The sequence below is a fragment of the Epinephelus lanceolatus genome, chromosome 6 (genome assembly GCF_041903045.1).
Source record: "Epinephelus lanceolatus isolate andai-2023 chromosome 6, ASM4190304v1, whole genome shotgun sequence".
NCBI lineage: Eukaryota > Metazoa > Chordata > Actinopteri > Perciformes > Serranidae > Epinephelus > Epinephelus lanceolatus.
The window spans coordinates 4,763,342-4,775,624 of NC_135739.1; the positions used below are offsets into that span (position 1 = coordinate 4,763,342).

At 41.6% G+C, this 12,283-nt stretch overlaps 2 protein-coding genes across 7 annotated transcripts in view; one reads left to right on the forward strand and one right to left on the reverse strand.

The window, feature by feature from the left end:
* osbpl1a (oxysterol binding protein-like 1A) overlaps positions 1 to 8,125 on the reverse strand; it is a 46,725-nt gene extending 38,600 nt beyond the window's left edge. For 2 of the 3 annotated variants that reach the window (XM_033621799.2, XM_033621800.2), the window contains exons 1-6: positions 7,860 to 8,125; positions 4,743 to 4,872; positions 4,587 to 4,672; positions 2,656 to 2,730; positions 2,399 to 2,510; positions 2,153 to 2,238 (exon numbers count right to left, since the gene is read on the reverse strand). In XM_033621799.2, the coding sequence (XP_033477690.2) occupies positions 2,153 to 2,238; positions 2,399 to 2,510; positions 2,656 to 2,730; positions 4,587 to 4,672; positions 4,743 to 4,866 (483 nt within the window). In that variant the 5' untranslated portion in view covers positions 4,867 to 4,872; positions 7,860 to 8,125. Of the gene's footprint in view, positions 1 to 2,152; positions 2,239 to 2,398; positions 2,511 to 2,655; positions 2,731 to 4,586; positions 4,673 to 4,742; positions 4,873 to 7,859 lie in introns of those variants that run through there. The other variant, XM_078168501.1, reaches the window with a different exon arrangement.
* Positions 8,126 to 8,414: 289 nt separating this feature from the next.
* impact (impact RWD domain protein) overlaps positions 8,415 to 12,283 on the forward strand; it is a 45,456-nt gene continuing 41,587 nt past the window's right edge. For 3 of the 4 annotated variants that reach the window (XM_033621950.2, XM_078168503.1, XM_033621952.2), the window contains exons 1-5: positions 8,415 to 8,585; positions 11,384 to 11,512; positions 11,588 to 11,640; positions 11,766 to 11,828; positions 11,987 to 12,072. In XM_033621950.2, the coding sequence (XP_033477841.1) occupies positions 8,538 to 8,585; positions 11,384 to 11,512; positions 11,588 to 11,640; positions 11,766 to 11,828; positions 11,987 to 12,072 (379 nt within the window). In that variant the 5' untranslated portion in view covers positions 8,415 to 8,537. The remainder of the gene's footprint in view (positions 8,586 to 11,383; positions 11,513 to 11,587; positions 11,641 to 11,765; positions 11,829 to 11,986; positions 12,073 to 12,283) is intronic. The other variant, XM_078168504.1, reaches the window with a different exon arrangement.

Consider the following 12,283-nt stretch of genomic DNA (forward strand, 5'->3'; position numbering starts at 1 on the left):
CTGAGAGTGTAGCATTGTGACATGCTCACAGTGACAGACTGATATTGCCATCCCTGTAGCCATGTGACTAGTGTAGCTAATAAAATCTGAATTGAATTTAAAGGAGCACATCACCCCCCAAATCAATTACCTGCGTTACACTGAATTTGTCGAGAAAACGCTGTTTTTCTCGCCTGCCTCCACGGTGAATGGAGAATCCAAAAACAGAGAAAAGTCTTGATGACTGTAGTAAAAGGAGGCCACGTTTAACTTCAGCAAAAGTATATCAAAACATCTGTTTTGTAACTCTCACACAGGTGGTGCAGTATTTGCATGGTTGGTGTCTCTTCATCCAGTCTCATGGTCAGTACTTCCCAAACAGACAGCCCTTTCTGACAAGGCTTTCCACAAAACACTTTCGGTATGGTACCTTTGGAGCCAACAGTAACCCTTCAGATATGGTACCTAGACCCTAGCGTTTCCACCACAGACAGTACTCTTAAATGTGGGCGGGGTTGTTGTCACTCACTGCTCCGTCCAGCACTCACTGTATTTCCTCATCAGCTGTGACACAGATGGAAGTCTGCACCTGGTTTATCGTCCACAGAACGAAGCTGCATGCCGACAACATAAAACAGGCTGCAGTGAGAGTGTCTCTCCATGGGATATTTAAAAATAGCAGCTTTGTGCATTTAGTCCTTCTCAAGCAAGCTCAGGGGTTTAGTGTTGCTGTAGCCCACAGGAACGACGCTCCACTATGCTTTTTTTTTGAGTGAAGATTAGAATATATGCACTTCATATAACCCAGTTGAAATTAATATATATATTAACGCTTGTGGATCCACTCATTACTAAAAGTGTATGTCATACAAAAACTAAAGTGATGGTCAAAGTTGTCATAAGTTAACATTCCACCTTAAAAGTTGCCAGCAGTAAGTCTAGTGAACTGAGTTATCTTTTCTCAGACTCCAGCTGCTGTGAGAGGCAGCAAAACATCCTTTCATTTTATAGTTACAGTTTACTAATAAAACTCTCCACAGTATGAACAGTGGTTACATGAGCCTCAAAACCAGACACAACTCAGCCCTGAGCAGAGTGACCGTCCTCTACTGACCAATCAGACTGCAGTGTTCACAGCTCCACCTTTTAGTACTAGATCTGTGTGCTAGGTACCCCAACAGAGGGGGGACCAAACATGGGGACGCTAAGGAACGCTTCCATTGGTACATCCACAACTTTTCACAGTGGAAACGTACCAAACTGAACTGTACCGTACTGCTTAACTGGGCTTAAGCAAAACTTATCCATGCTCTCTTCAAAACCAGACTCCATTGACAAAAGCAGTAACTTTACCTGGCTGAGCACCGCTGCCTCAGTCAGTTAGTTTGCTACTGTAAATTACTTTTTGTCAATATAGTCTGGCTTTGAACAGAGCATATATACATTTCATTATCTGTTTAGTTCCCTTGTTGGAGAGGCCTGTCTGTTTAGGAAGTTCTAAGCATTCGACTGGAAAAATGATTATTGGATTACACTGCATGAGTTGTGTGAGAGTTTGAGAACAGATGTGTTGATATAGTAATGTTGTTGAACGTAGTCCCCAATGACTTAAATTCATTAAGAATATTTGCCTTGTTTTTTGGATTCTCTGTTCAACATGAAGGCCTGCCAGAGGAACAAAGTTTTGCTAAAATGCAGCTGCACGGTGAAAACAAGCAGCAGATACAATGACAGATCATGACATTACATGACACAACACATTCCACTTCTGATGTACACGGAAAGCAAAAAGACAAATAGGGTGGAGAACATTTACAAACTTAGGTCACTAGCTCTGTTGTCACTGTATAGAGATGTTTTGATGTGTTCAATTCATCAAGACTTTTCTCCATTTTTCTGTTCTTGGTTCACTGTGAAGGTGTGTGAGAAAAAAAGAGGCTAACACACGGTGAGTAACTGATTTACAAATGGTGATTTAAGGGTTAAAGTATTCCCTTAATGTGCAGAAACCTTCATTTTTTTCCACCATAGGAGCTGCAAAACTGTGCCCAGATTGTGAGAGGATGTTCCATACTTTCATAGGTCAAAAGTAAGATTTTATATAGAGCATGTTTCTGACTCCCATTTCATATCTTTGTGAGTACTGAATCAACGATCAGCATCTGGCACTAACCAGCTGAGTTAGAGATGAAAGGTCTCCTTCTCGTGCAGCTTCCAAAAGTTCCTCCTCCAGTTTCCTCTCCTCTGTTCTCTCAGCCGCTGGTTTTGGTAAAATGACGGGATTCACAAGAGGAAATGAGGGATGATTTTACAATGTATACATCAAATAGACACCTTGTATGGAATAATATAAAAAGATTAAACATGGAGAGAGATAAATCTGTTTCTGTGAAATTAGATGAGGACATGCCTCTCTCACCTTCTAACATGCTTCTGATCTCTGCATTCTGAGTGACATCTTTGGGTATCTGTGCTGTCCCATTGATGACAGTAGCACATGCATCATAGTGCAGCAGCAGCATGACAACCTCCTGATCAATACGTGATTGATTTATTGATTGATTGACTGATTGACTGAATGGATGAATAAATGCATGCACAAAACCATATTTTCAACAAAGACACGAGAAGAGCAAAAAGAAATTTAAAATCTGAATGGAAGATGCATTCAGGTACCTTTCTTCCTGTGAAGGCAGCTTTGTGCAGCGGTGTATCTCCCACATTGTTGGGCAAGTTAACATCTGCACCCGCCTGCAGGGGGCGACACACACAGATAACACACACGTTAGCCATGCAGTTATTTAAAATCTGAAGCAAAATTTAGAAATTAAAGGTCCAGTGTGAAGGATTTAAGGGGATATACTGGCAGAAATGGCGTCTAATATAATAAGTATATTTTCTTTAGTTTATAATCACCTGAAAACAAGAATTGTTGTGTTTTTGTTACCTTGGAATGAGCTGTTTATATCTACATAGGGAGTGGGTCATTGTCCACAGAGATCGCCATGTCACATCATTTCTACAGTAGCCCAGAATGGACAAACCAAACACTGGTCCTAGATACAGCCATTGATGTTTTGACATTGGCCACCAAAGTTAGCAGCCCCTCCACGACGAGATTTTTGTGTGACACTGCTTTAGTCAGAGTTTTTACCAGTATTAATCACCAGGACAGTTTGTTTTGGAGCAGAAGAGGCCTCTGTGGACATTTCGGCTGCTTGTAAAAACCTCCTGGACCTCCTGGCGAGGTGTAGGCTCTTACACAGACGCCGATGACGTCAGCACGCTTGCTGACTCTGTCGTCTGTGGACATTCCCATAGGAAAGTTGTAACAGAACTAGCGCTGGCTCCCAGCGGCAGTGATGTGATTGGATCCAAATCTATGTACTTCCGTACTTCCTCGACCAATGGCTGATTAGCTTTGCCTTACACCCGCCTACACCGGAATTGCTGTTCCCAGAATTGTTGTCCGTAGTACAACAGAAAAGGAAGTGTTCAGTGCATCGCAAGAAGAGATTAAAATGGATATGATTTCATTTGATTCAGCTATATTGCAGAGCTGCAACGTCTCTGTTACACGTGCTGTACCTATGGCAACACCGTCACGTGGTCTGGATATCCCCGCCCATTTCTATTACAAAGCGAAAGCTGAATGTCCCCAGACTCCCATTCAGAAGTAAGGGAGGCCGGTCACGCGAGACTAGACGAGGTGCACCACTCTTAGAAAAGACAAAACAAAACAAAACAAACAAAAAAAACGTTTGCTGCACCTTTTCATTGTTGCCAGGCAACCATCCTATCACCTCCTAAGACTAACCTTCCCGTGTAATCAATCTACTGTTAGTAGTAGTAGACTGTGATTGAGGGTGAGAGGCTGTCAGCAAAAAGTTCGTTGGGCACAGGGAAACGGAGAATTGTGCAGGTACATGAGACCCTAATAAAAAAGGGTGGTTTCGGGGAGTACCACCACTTGGTCCGGAAGCTTTGCCTCGATGATGGCCATTTAAAGGCATATTTTAGGATGACTCAGGGGCAGTTTGACAACCAGCTGTCTATCGTCAGGCATAATAGCTTTGGGTATCCGAATCACCTGAATGGACAACAGGAAAAGAGCTGATGAAAACATAGATGACGAGGAGTGTTTTTACGCTCTGAGCTGAAGTTTTCAACTCAAGGAGTTCAGAGTGCTCCAGGAAAAATGCCTGGTGCTTTGTGGCCTGTCTCTGACATGCCAAACAACATTGGAGAACTGATTTGTAATGTGAAACTGCCTTATTCAGTGTATTTAACTGGCGTGTTTGTTTTGGAGAGGTGACCTCTGCGGATAATTCGGCTCAGAGTAAAAACCCCTGAAAATCTGGATCATAAATAAGGTGAGCACACATTAAGTTATCAGAGAAACAGCCTGTTTGTTTCGCAGAGGAGAGGACCTCTGCAGATAATTTGGCCCCTGGTTAAAATCTCCTAAACAATGAAAAGGAATTTAAACAGGGAAAAGTTTCAGCAGGTTGCAATCTGCAATCCTCACCACTAGATGCCATTAAATCCCTCTACATCTTACACACTGCTCCTTTAAAATGTTTTTTAATAAACAAACAAAAGAAAACCTTCAGTAACTCCTCCACCACATCTTTGTGTCCAAAGTAACAGGCCAGGTGAAGAGGCGTCCATCCCAGATTGGACTTTCTCTTACCTGAGAAAACAGCACACAGTGTTACACCACACGCTGTGATTGATAGTGTTTGCTGAAAAATGTCACAAACCTTTGCAGTTTATGTTGATCTGTGTCTCTTCCTTTATCGTGGACATGAGGAGCCTCTGAATGCCCTGCAGATCTCCATTGCGGGCGAACTGCAGGAACTGCTCCTCTGGCTCCAGCTCCTCCATTGACCCCTGCAGAGGACACGCAAGAGAGAAACAGCGACAGCACAAAAAGATGCTTTTTATTTCTGTGACTCGACTGTGATTAAAAAGATGCTTTCAGAGCAGATTTCAGATGAGTTATGGGCAGAGGGGTTAGACAGGATCAAAGCATGTTCCATCATTGCTAGACTTTAACTTATTCAGTTTAAAGTTGACCATCGGCTGCACTGAACCCAACAGTATCTTTTATTCTGTCTCTGCTACCTGTGATAAGTGCAAGCAGAGTGACAGCTCATCTTCTCTGGTCTTGCCCCGAGCTCAAGAGTTTCTGGGGATGACATTTTTCATTTGTACAGCGACATATACAGCAGACAGCTAATCCCTGATCGTCTGTGTGATATTGGGTTGCTCCAACTACTCTTTGATTTTTCCCCGAGCATTAAAACGAGCCCTCATCTTTGGTTTGATCACAGCAAAAAGATTTATCCTGAGAGAGTGGATTTCAGTTTCCCCTCCTTGCTTTAAAAAATGGCTAAATGACACAGTTTCTTGTCTAAATTTTGAAGAAAGTCTGTATAGTCTGTCTAACCCCACCCCAAGATTCTTAAGATTTGGGGACCCTTTGTTGAACATACAGGAGAGGGAGGTGTCAACCTGGGAACTGAGTGTACCAGACCATTTATGTTGGTAAATGGACTGCACTTGTATCTCACCTTTCTAGTCTTCTGACCACTCAAAGCTCTTTTACACTACATGTCATATTCACCTATTCACACACACATTCACACACTCGTGGAAAAGGCTACTGTACAGGGTGCCACCTGCTACTCAGTGACCATTCACGTGCTCTCTCACACCAAAATTTGGGGTTCAGTATCTTGCCTAAGGATACTTGCAGAATGGAGGAGCTGGGGATCAAACCGCCGATCTTACGATTGGTGGACAATCTGCTGTACCTCTGAGCAGAGGTATTGTACTGTATTGGCTGCTAACTATCTAGAGCCAGTGGTTGGTTTGTCTGCTCTGGGCTACTGTAGAAACACAGTGGTGAACATGGCGATCTCTGTGGACAAAGATCTGCTCCCTATGCAGATATGATCGGCTCTTTGTACGGTAACAAAAAGACAACCATTGTTAGCTTCAGGAGATTATACACTAAAGAAAACATACTTATTATATTCCTATTCTGCCAGTTTATCCCCCTAAATCCGACACACTCGACCCTTAAACAACAACTTCCACTGTTGTCTGTGCTCTGTGTGATGAGTAAACTGAGCGTGATTTGCAAAATCAGTGCAGTGCACCTTTACAGTGAGTTCAGCCTGGAGGTGTTGTCTCTGGTTATATGCCCTAACAAGTCATCATCGCTCATTGTTTAAGACACGTGAGGACAAAGTCACAAGAGTGTTTTGTGACACAGTGAAGAAAAAGCAGTTATCAGAGTGATTACAGAAAGGTGGCTGTCACCAGACTGGCTTTACAGGAAGGAAACAAGTTCTCCCTTTCCCCTTTATACAGTCTCAGTCCACATGACGCTCTGCGTTTGCAGTAAAACCTTGGTATGCAGAGAAAAAAAAAAAAAAAAAAGGGCTGCTGTATGTGATGTTATGAAATGTCATGACGCTATGGCAGAGAATCTATAAACCACAGATGACAAATCAGATGTCAGACTGGCACTCAAACAGGTTTACCTGGAGCTGAGGAGCATGTGACAGTAACGGTTACTCAGCCAGTCTTTCTACTGCACACTGCAGTCACTGGGATACACCTGTGAACTCTGACTATATATTGTAACGACATAATTATGACGCATGCAGAGCTTTCTTTGGTGTTTACTTTCTCAATATTTATTAAAATCTGGTTTTAATTTGCATTTTCATTCCTTTATTATGACGTTCAGTTTGATCTCTCTATTCTTGACTCTCATTTGAGCAGTTTTTAAAATTATTTTATCAAACCTATAACAATTTCGGTCATTTTAAAGCAACAAATAAACAAATACATTTCCTGTGTTTTATTCCTTTTGTGAGATTTTGCTACTTGTCTTTGTCTTATGTGATAGTAACCTGAATATTACAGGGTTTTAGACCGACAAAACAAGCAGTATGAATACGTCACCTTTGGCTTCATTTCATTTCATGCTGTTTTACTTTCTACTTCTGTCCCACTACATGCCAGACGGAACGATTCTGTGTCCCACTACATTTATTTGCAAACTGTACTAGTTACAAGTGACTTTTCAGATTAAAAATTAACATTAAAATCACATGATGAGCAGCATGTAAAACAAAAACACATTGTTAGATACATTTTCCCTTTAAACTTCTCAGATGGTTTAACTTAAATAACTGCGTGAGGCCCAGAGGTGTTAAAATATTCAGTATCTCACAAAAAAAGCAGTGTAGAAAAAAAATAATCATACAAATGTGTTTGCAGCACTTAGTTTTCTCCTTTCCTCTTATATTAATCACCTTACGCAACCCCTCACATTTATATGGTGACGTTTTAGATGGGGCGTGGCCTTAATGTCTGGAAACCACTGGACTAACCTGCATGAACGCATCAGTATTAATTATTTATTAATGTAATTCATAATAACATATCAGTCACAGGCATTTTCCTGAGACTTGTGTACTTTTACTTTACTAAGAGTTTGAATGCAGGATTATTTTAACATAAATGAAATGGCTGTTTCTTCCACCACTGCTGTCTTGGGACTTTTTATATTTGCTTTTCCAGGTTCTAAATAAAAATTAAAGTACTCATAAAATATAACAATTAGAATACTATCATGTTACTACTAGTTGTAATAATAATAACAGTGTATAGAATAACATATCAGCAGCAACTAATCAGAATTGTAATCTGGAATTTTCTTTGATTCATTGCTGCATTACAAAACCATTATTAAGAGAAAATTAAATTAACAATAAAAACAATTTTTGCAATAATCACCAGACATGATAACAGCTGTTTGTTTACCAGCAAGCAGGACAAACAGTGAGCCAGACACTTACTTCTTCAACTCTCCCAGTCCTGAGAGGTAAAACCCAGGGTACGGGACTCTCACAGGCCCCTCCGTGGTCCTACATGTGATGTTTTAAGCCCCTCTGAGCCGCTTCCTGCTGCGCTACTGCGGCACAAACGTCGCGGCGCACATCGGCCGACACATCACACCGTCACACACACATTCCCCATTTATCGTCCACAACTGACGCTGAGCTGAGCGATGGCGAAATATAGCTGTCTGTGTCACACACACGCCTCTGTTTTCTGTTTACACTCACATCAGCTGATCTTCGAAGAGCGGAAGTCGCCCGCAGCATCGTTTGCGCCTTTCAAAATAAAAGCTGTGAGCGTTGTTTTAAACGCAGAAATACATTTCCAGTGACATAAAACACACGCGTTACTTTATATATCACGCGCAATTAAAAACTATATATTCACAAATTGAATTCTTTGTTGGTTGCGCTTTGTATTTGGCGTCGTCCTTGTTGTAATGATTTTTACTTTGTTGAGTGAAAACACGTCAGAACCCGGAAGACAAAACACCCAATCCGCTCTGCCCTGGAAGCTGTTTACTTCCCCACATGCAGACTGCTCCTCAACATGTAGTTCATGTGACTTAAATTATATATAATCTGTGTTTTTTCACTGATTTATTTTCATATTTTCTGTAGCCGACACTTGAACTGATGGCCGACATCTTACATCCGGGGAATGAAGGAGATCTACAGGCTCAAGTAATATATATTTCTGCTTTTACAACCTGTCTGATAAAGTTAAGACAACTTGGCAAGTTGGGTTCAATGTCTATTTTTGTTGTGGTGTTTTTGACGTGCAGAGAGAGTATATGCCAGATGGTTACTGTTGGCATGTGAACCCATGGGTGAACTAGACAGGTGAAAATATTACGGATAATAACTTAAGGCAGGCTGACACAAGCAATGAAACAGAGAAGAATAGACACACACACACACACACACACACACACACACACTGCAGGTTGCTCCCAAGGTGATGTGATGTGATGTTTGAAGCCCAGCAGGCTCGGCAAGAGATGGACTCAAATTAACACCCTCACAAGCACCCATAATTAGATGTGTGTGCCAGAACAGATGCACATGTCTTTGTTGTAGTTCAGCTCCAGTGCCTCTCCTGTATCGCCATGACAATCACAGAGCTATCCAATTTTCCAAGAAATAAATAGCTTGCTAGGTGCTCCTTAAAAAACGACAGACGGTTGTTTGATGGTGAAACTTGGAAAATGGGATTAAAATCTTTTTTGTCATGCAGCAGAAATTTTCTTTTTTTCCATCCAGATGGTTAAAAGTCTTTGACAATTCTATAAAAGCAGTTGGTTCACTATTTTGGGAAACAAGCCTATTCATTTTCTTACCGAGATTTAGATAAGATTGATACGACTCTTATGTCTGTACAGTAAACTTCTATTGGCTCCGTTTGAAGGTAAGACAGTCCACCTCCTTACACCTCTAAAGCTCATTAATTAGCACATTTAAAGGTCCAGTGTAGGGACACACGATAATATTGGCACATCGTCGGTATGAGCCGATATTGGCTTTAAAATGAAATATCAGAATCAGCCAACGTGCTTTTTCTTATTTAGCACAATGGATGAATATTACATACATTAGAAAGTACTGTATTTTATGTCTCCACCTGCTGGTGGGCCATCATGATAAGAGTAAGCATGCAGAGAGACTTGATGACCGCTAAGATTAGGTGGGGAAAAAAGTGCCGTGACCTGTCCCAGAGTGATGATCTCCAACGCCAAGGACAGAGTCAAGTTCTCCACTTCAGGAGAGCTGGGCACAGGAAACGTCAAGCGGTTAAAAAATTGGATATATCGATATTGGTCTCAGTTATTGGTCATACTAGTTGTTCAATCCAATATCGTGCATACCTAGTCCAGCATGTAGGATCTGGGGTCATCTATTGTCAGAAATGTTACACAGTATTGAACTATTCACCTGAAATTAGGAATCTTTGGGTTTTCGTTACATTATATTTATACACATACTGTAGCAGGTCCTCTCCCACTGAGCCTGCCATATCTTTTACAGTAGCCCAGAAAGGACAAATCAACCACTGGCTCTAGAGAGGGCCATCCACATTTTGTGTTTTCGTGTCGGCCATTATAGTTCTCTTGCATGCTTGACACACGGGGGACGTTTCAGTTCTGCAACTTGACTGCTATTTGCCTCTAAATCTTACACGCTGGACCTTTAATGTGCCAGACAACCAGTGGAGACTCCAGGAAGTTACTTCTCCTGATCAAGAAATAGTCCCAAGACATTTTTGTTCGGATTTATACAAACAAGATAGCTGTCAGCACGTTAATTAGTGAGCTTTACAGGTGCTGACATGTAGGCACCTCAGGTCAAAGTCTAACAGTTTCCCCAGTTTTTCAGTCTTTATGCTAAGCTAAGCTAACTGGCTTCTGGCTCCAACTACATATGTGCTGTACAGACATGAGAGTGGTATCAGTCTTCTCATCTAACTCTCAGCAAAAAAGCATCTAAGTATATTTCCTAAAATGATGAAGGTGAGGTTTAAAGGTTTTTCAAAGACCACTATATGTGACTTTTTTGGAAAATCAAATTTGTACTTCTGTGCCTAAACTGAGATTAGCTGTACTTTAGAGGTATATCATGCAGTTTGTTTGTTAACATCGCCAGTGAAGGGCAAAGCCAAGCCCAGATTCACTTTCATTTTGGAACAAGCTTCATCCGCTTGGCGTTTCACCCATAGACTGTATAGAATAATGGATGTAGCCACTGTGACTTCCCTCGTTCTGAAGCCTGGAGTCTGGCATTTTGGCAGTAGCCATCTTGATTTTTTGGAGCCAGAAGGATCGGACTCACAGACCCAGATGACGCCTCGCAGAGAGCTTGTCACACATGCAGCCCCACCCTTAAATATACAGAAGTTTAAGCCTTAATAAAATGCAAACAGGTGAGTTTAGGTGAAATTATCTATAGATTTCACTCACTTCTGGAGCCAGCCTCAAGTGGCCATTATAGGAACTGCAGTTTTTAGCTCTTTGCTTTGGCTTCATTTTTCAACCCTGGGTGTTGCCACTTGGTTTCACCTCACTGTATTTGCGTTTTTTCAGCGCTGTGCCTCAATTTTCATGGCTCGCTCTTTATAAAGTCCAAATCTTACCTGTGTGCAGAGCCCAGGAAGGTACAGGCAGAGAGCAGAGTCTCGGCAGATAAAAACACTGCCACACACTTCTAGCACGGCATAAGTATGGTGGTCATGGGATTACTTCTGTCTGAGTCTGTGCATTGTTTTTTGGGGAAAATCCTGCATAGTATATCTTTAATATTGTGTGCTTTTGATGTGTCTGTGTGCAGCTGATTTTGATGTTATTTAAAAAATATATTAGGTCAGAGTTTAAAGCCTTCAGTAAACTTCAGGTCCAAATGCTGAAATAACCTTATGGATAGATTCATACTTCATGTCCACAGACACATATGATAGATGTTTTTCTTTGTTATTGTTTCCTATGATCCAGATCGAAGAGGTCGAGGCTCTGTCTTCCATCTACGGGGACGAATGGTGCGTTATAGACGAAGCATCCAGAATATTTTGCATCAAAATATCCGACGACTTGGATGAGCCAAAACTGACAGCATGTTTGCAGGTAGAGACACAGAGATCTTTATTGTTCTCTTGTTTGTAACCCAGTTTATGATGTTTTTTTCTTCTCATTGATCAGATAATTCTCCCCCCTGATTACCCGAGCGCCGCCCCGCCCATCTACCAGATTAAGTGAGTCTATTTGCCTTTCAAATTTAATCTAGCGGAGATCTGCTGAATTGATAGAACAACATCCCACTCTAAAGCCCACTCGTACTCCTACTCAATAACCCTGTGTTTGCTCTTGGCTTTTGTAGTGCTGCGTGGTTGCGAGGCCCCGAGAGGACCAAATTGGCAAACAGCCTGGAAGACCTCTATGTGTGAGTGCTTCTCATGATTTCTGACTTCACCGGGAGGCACTGTAGGGTGATATTAGCCACAACAAAAGCTTATACGATTGTGTCCACAGTGCTATGTCTGTGTTGTCTGTGTCTCTCACAGAGTCCACCCTCATGTGTATTTATTGCAATTTCAACAGGGAGCATGTGGGGGAGAGCATCCTCTATCTGTGGGTGGAGAAAATTAGAGAGTTCCTCGTGGAGAAATCCCAGAGCTCAGACACAGGTGAGATGTGATAAATGAAATCCATGCTCGAGAGACACACTCATTCAAGTACATCCTAATGACTTGAATTTACATTTGATAACATATATCAGTCCAGGAAAGCGTATTTCTTAACACAGCAAATACAGGAATCTCATTTGTTCAGTAAGCCCCTCCCCTCTTAGTTGCTGTTGCTACACCTGTCAATGATGATGGTGACAGATTTTGTGCA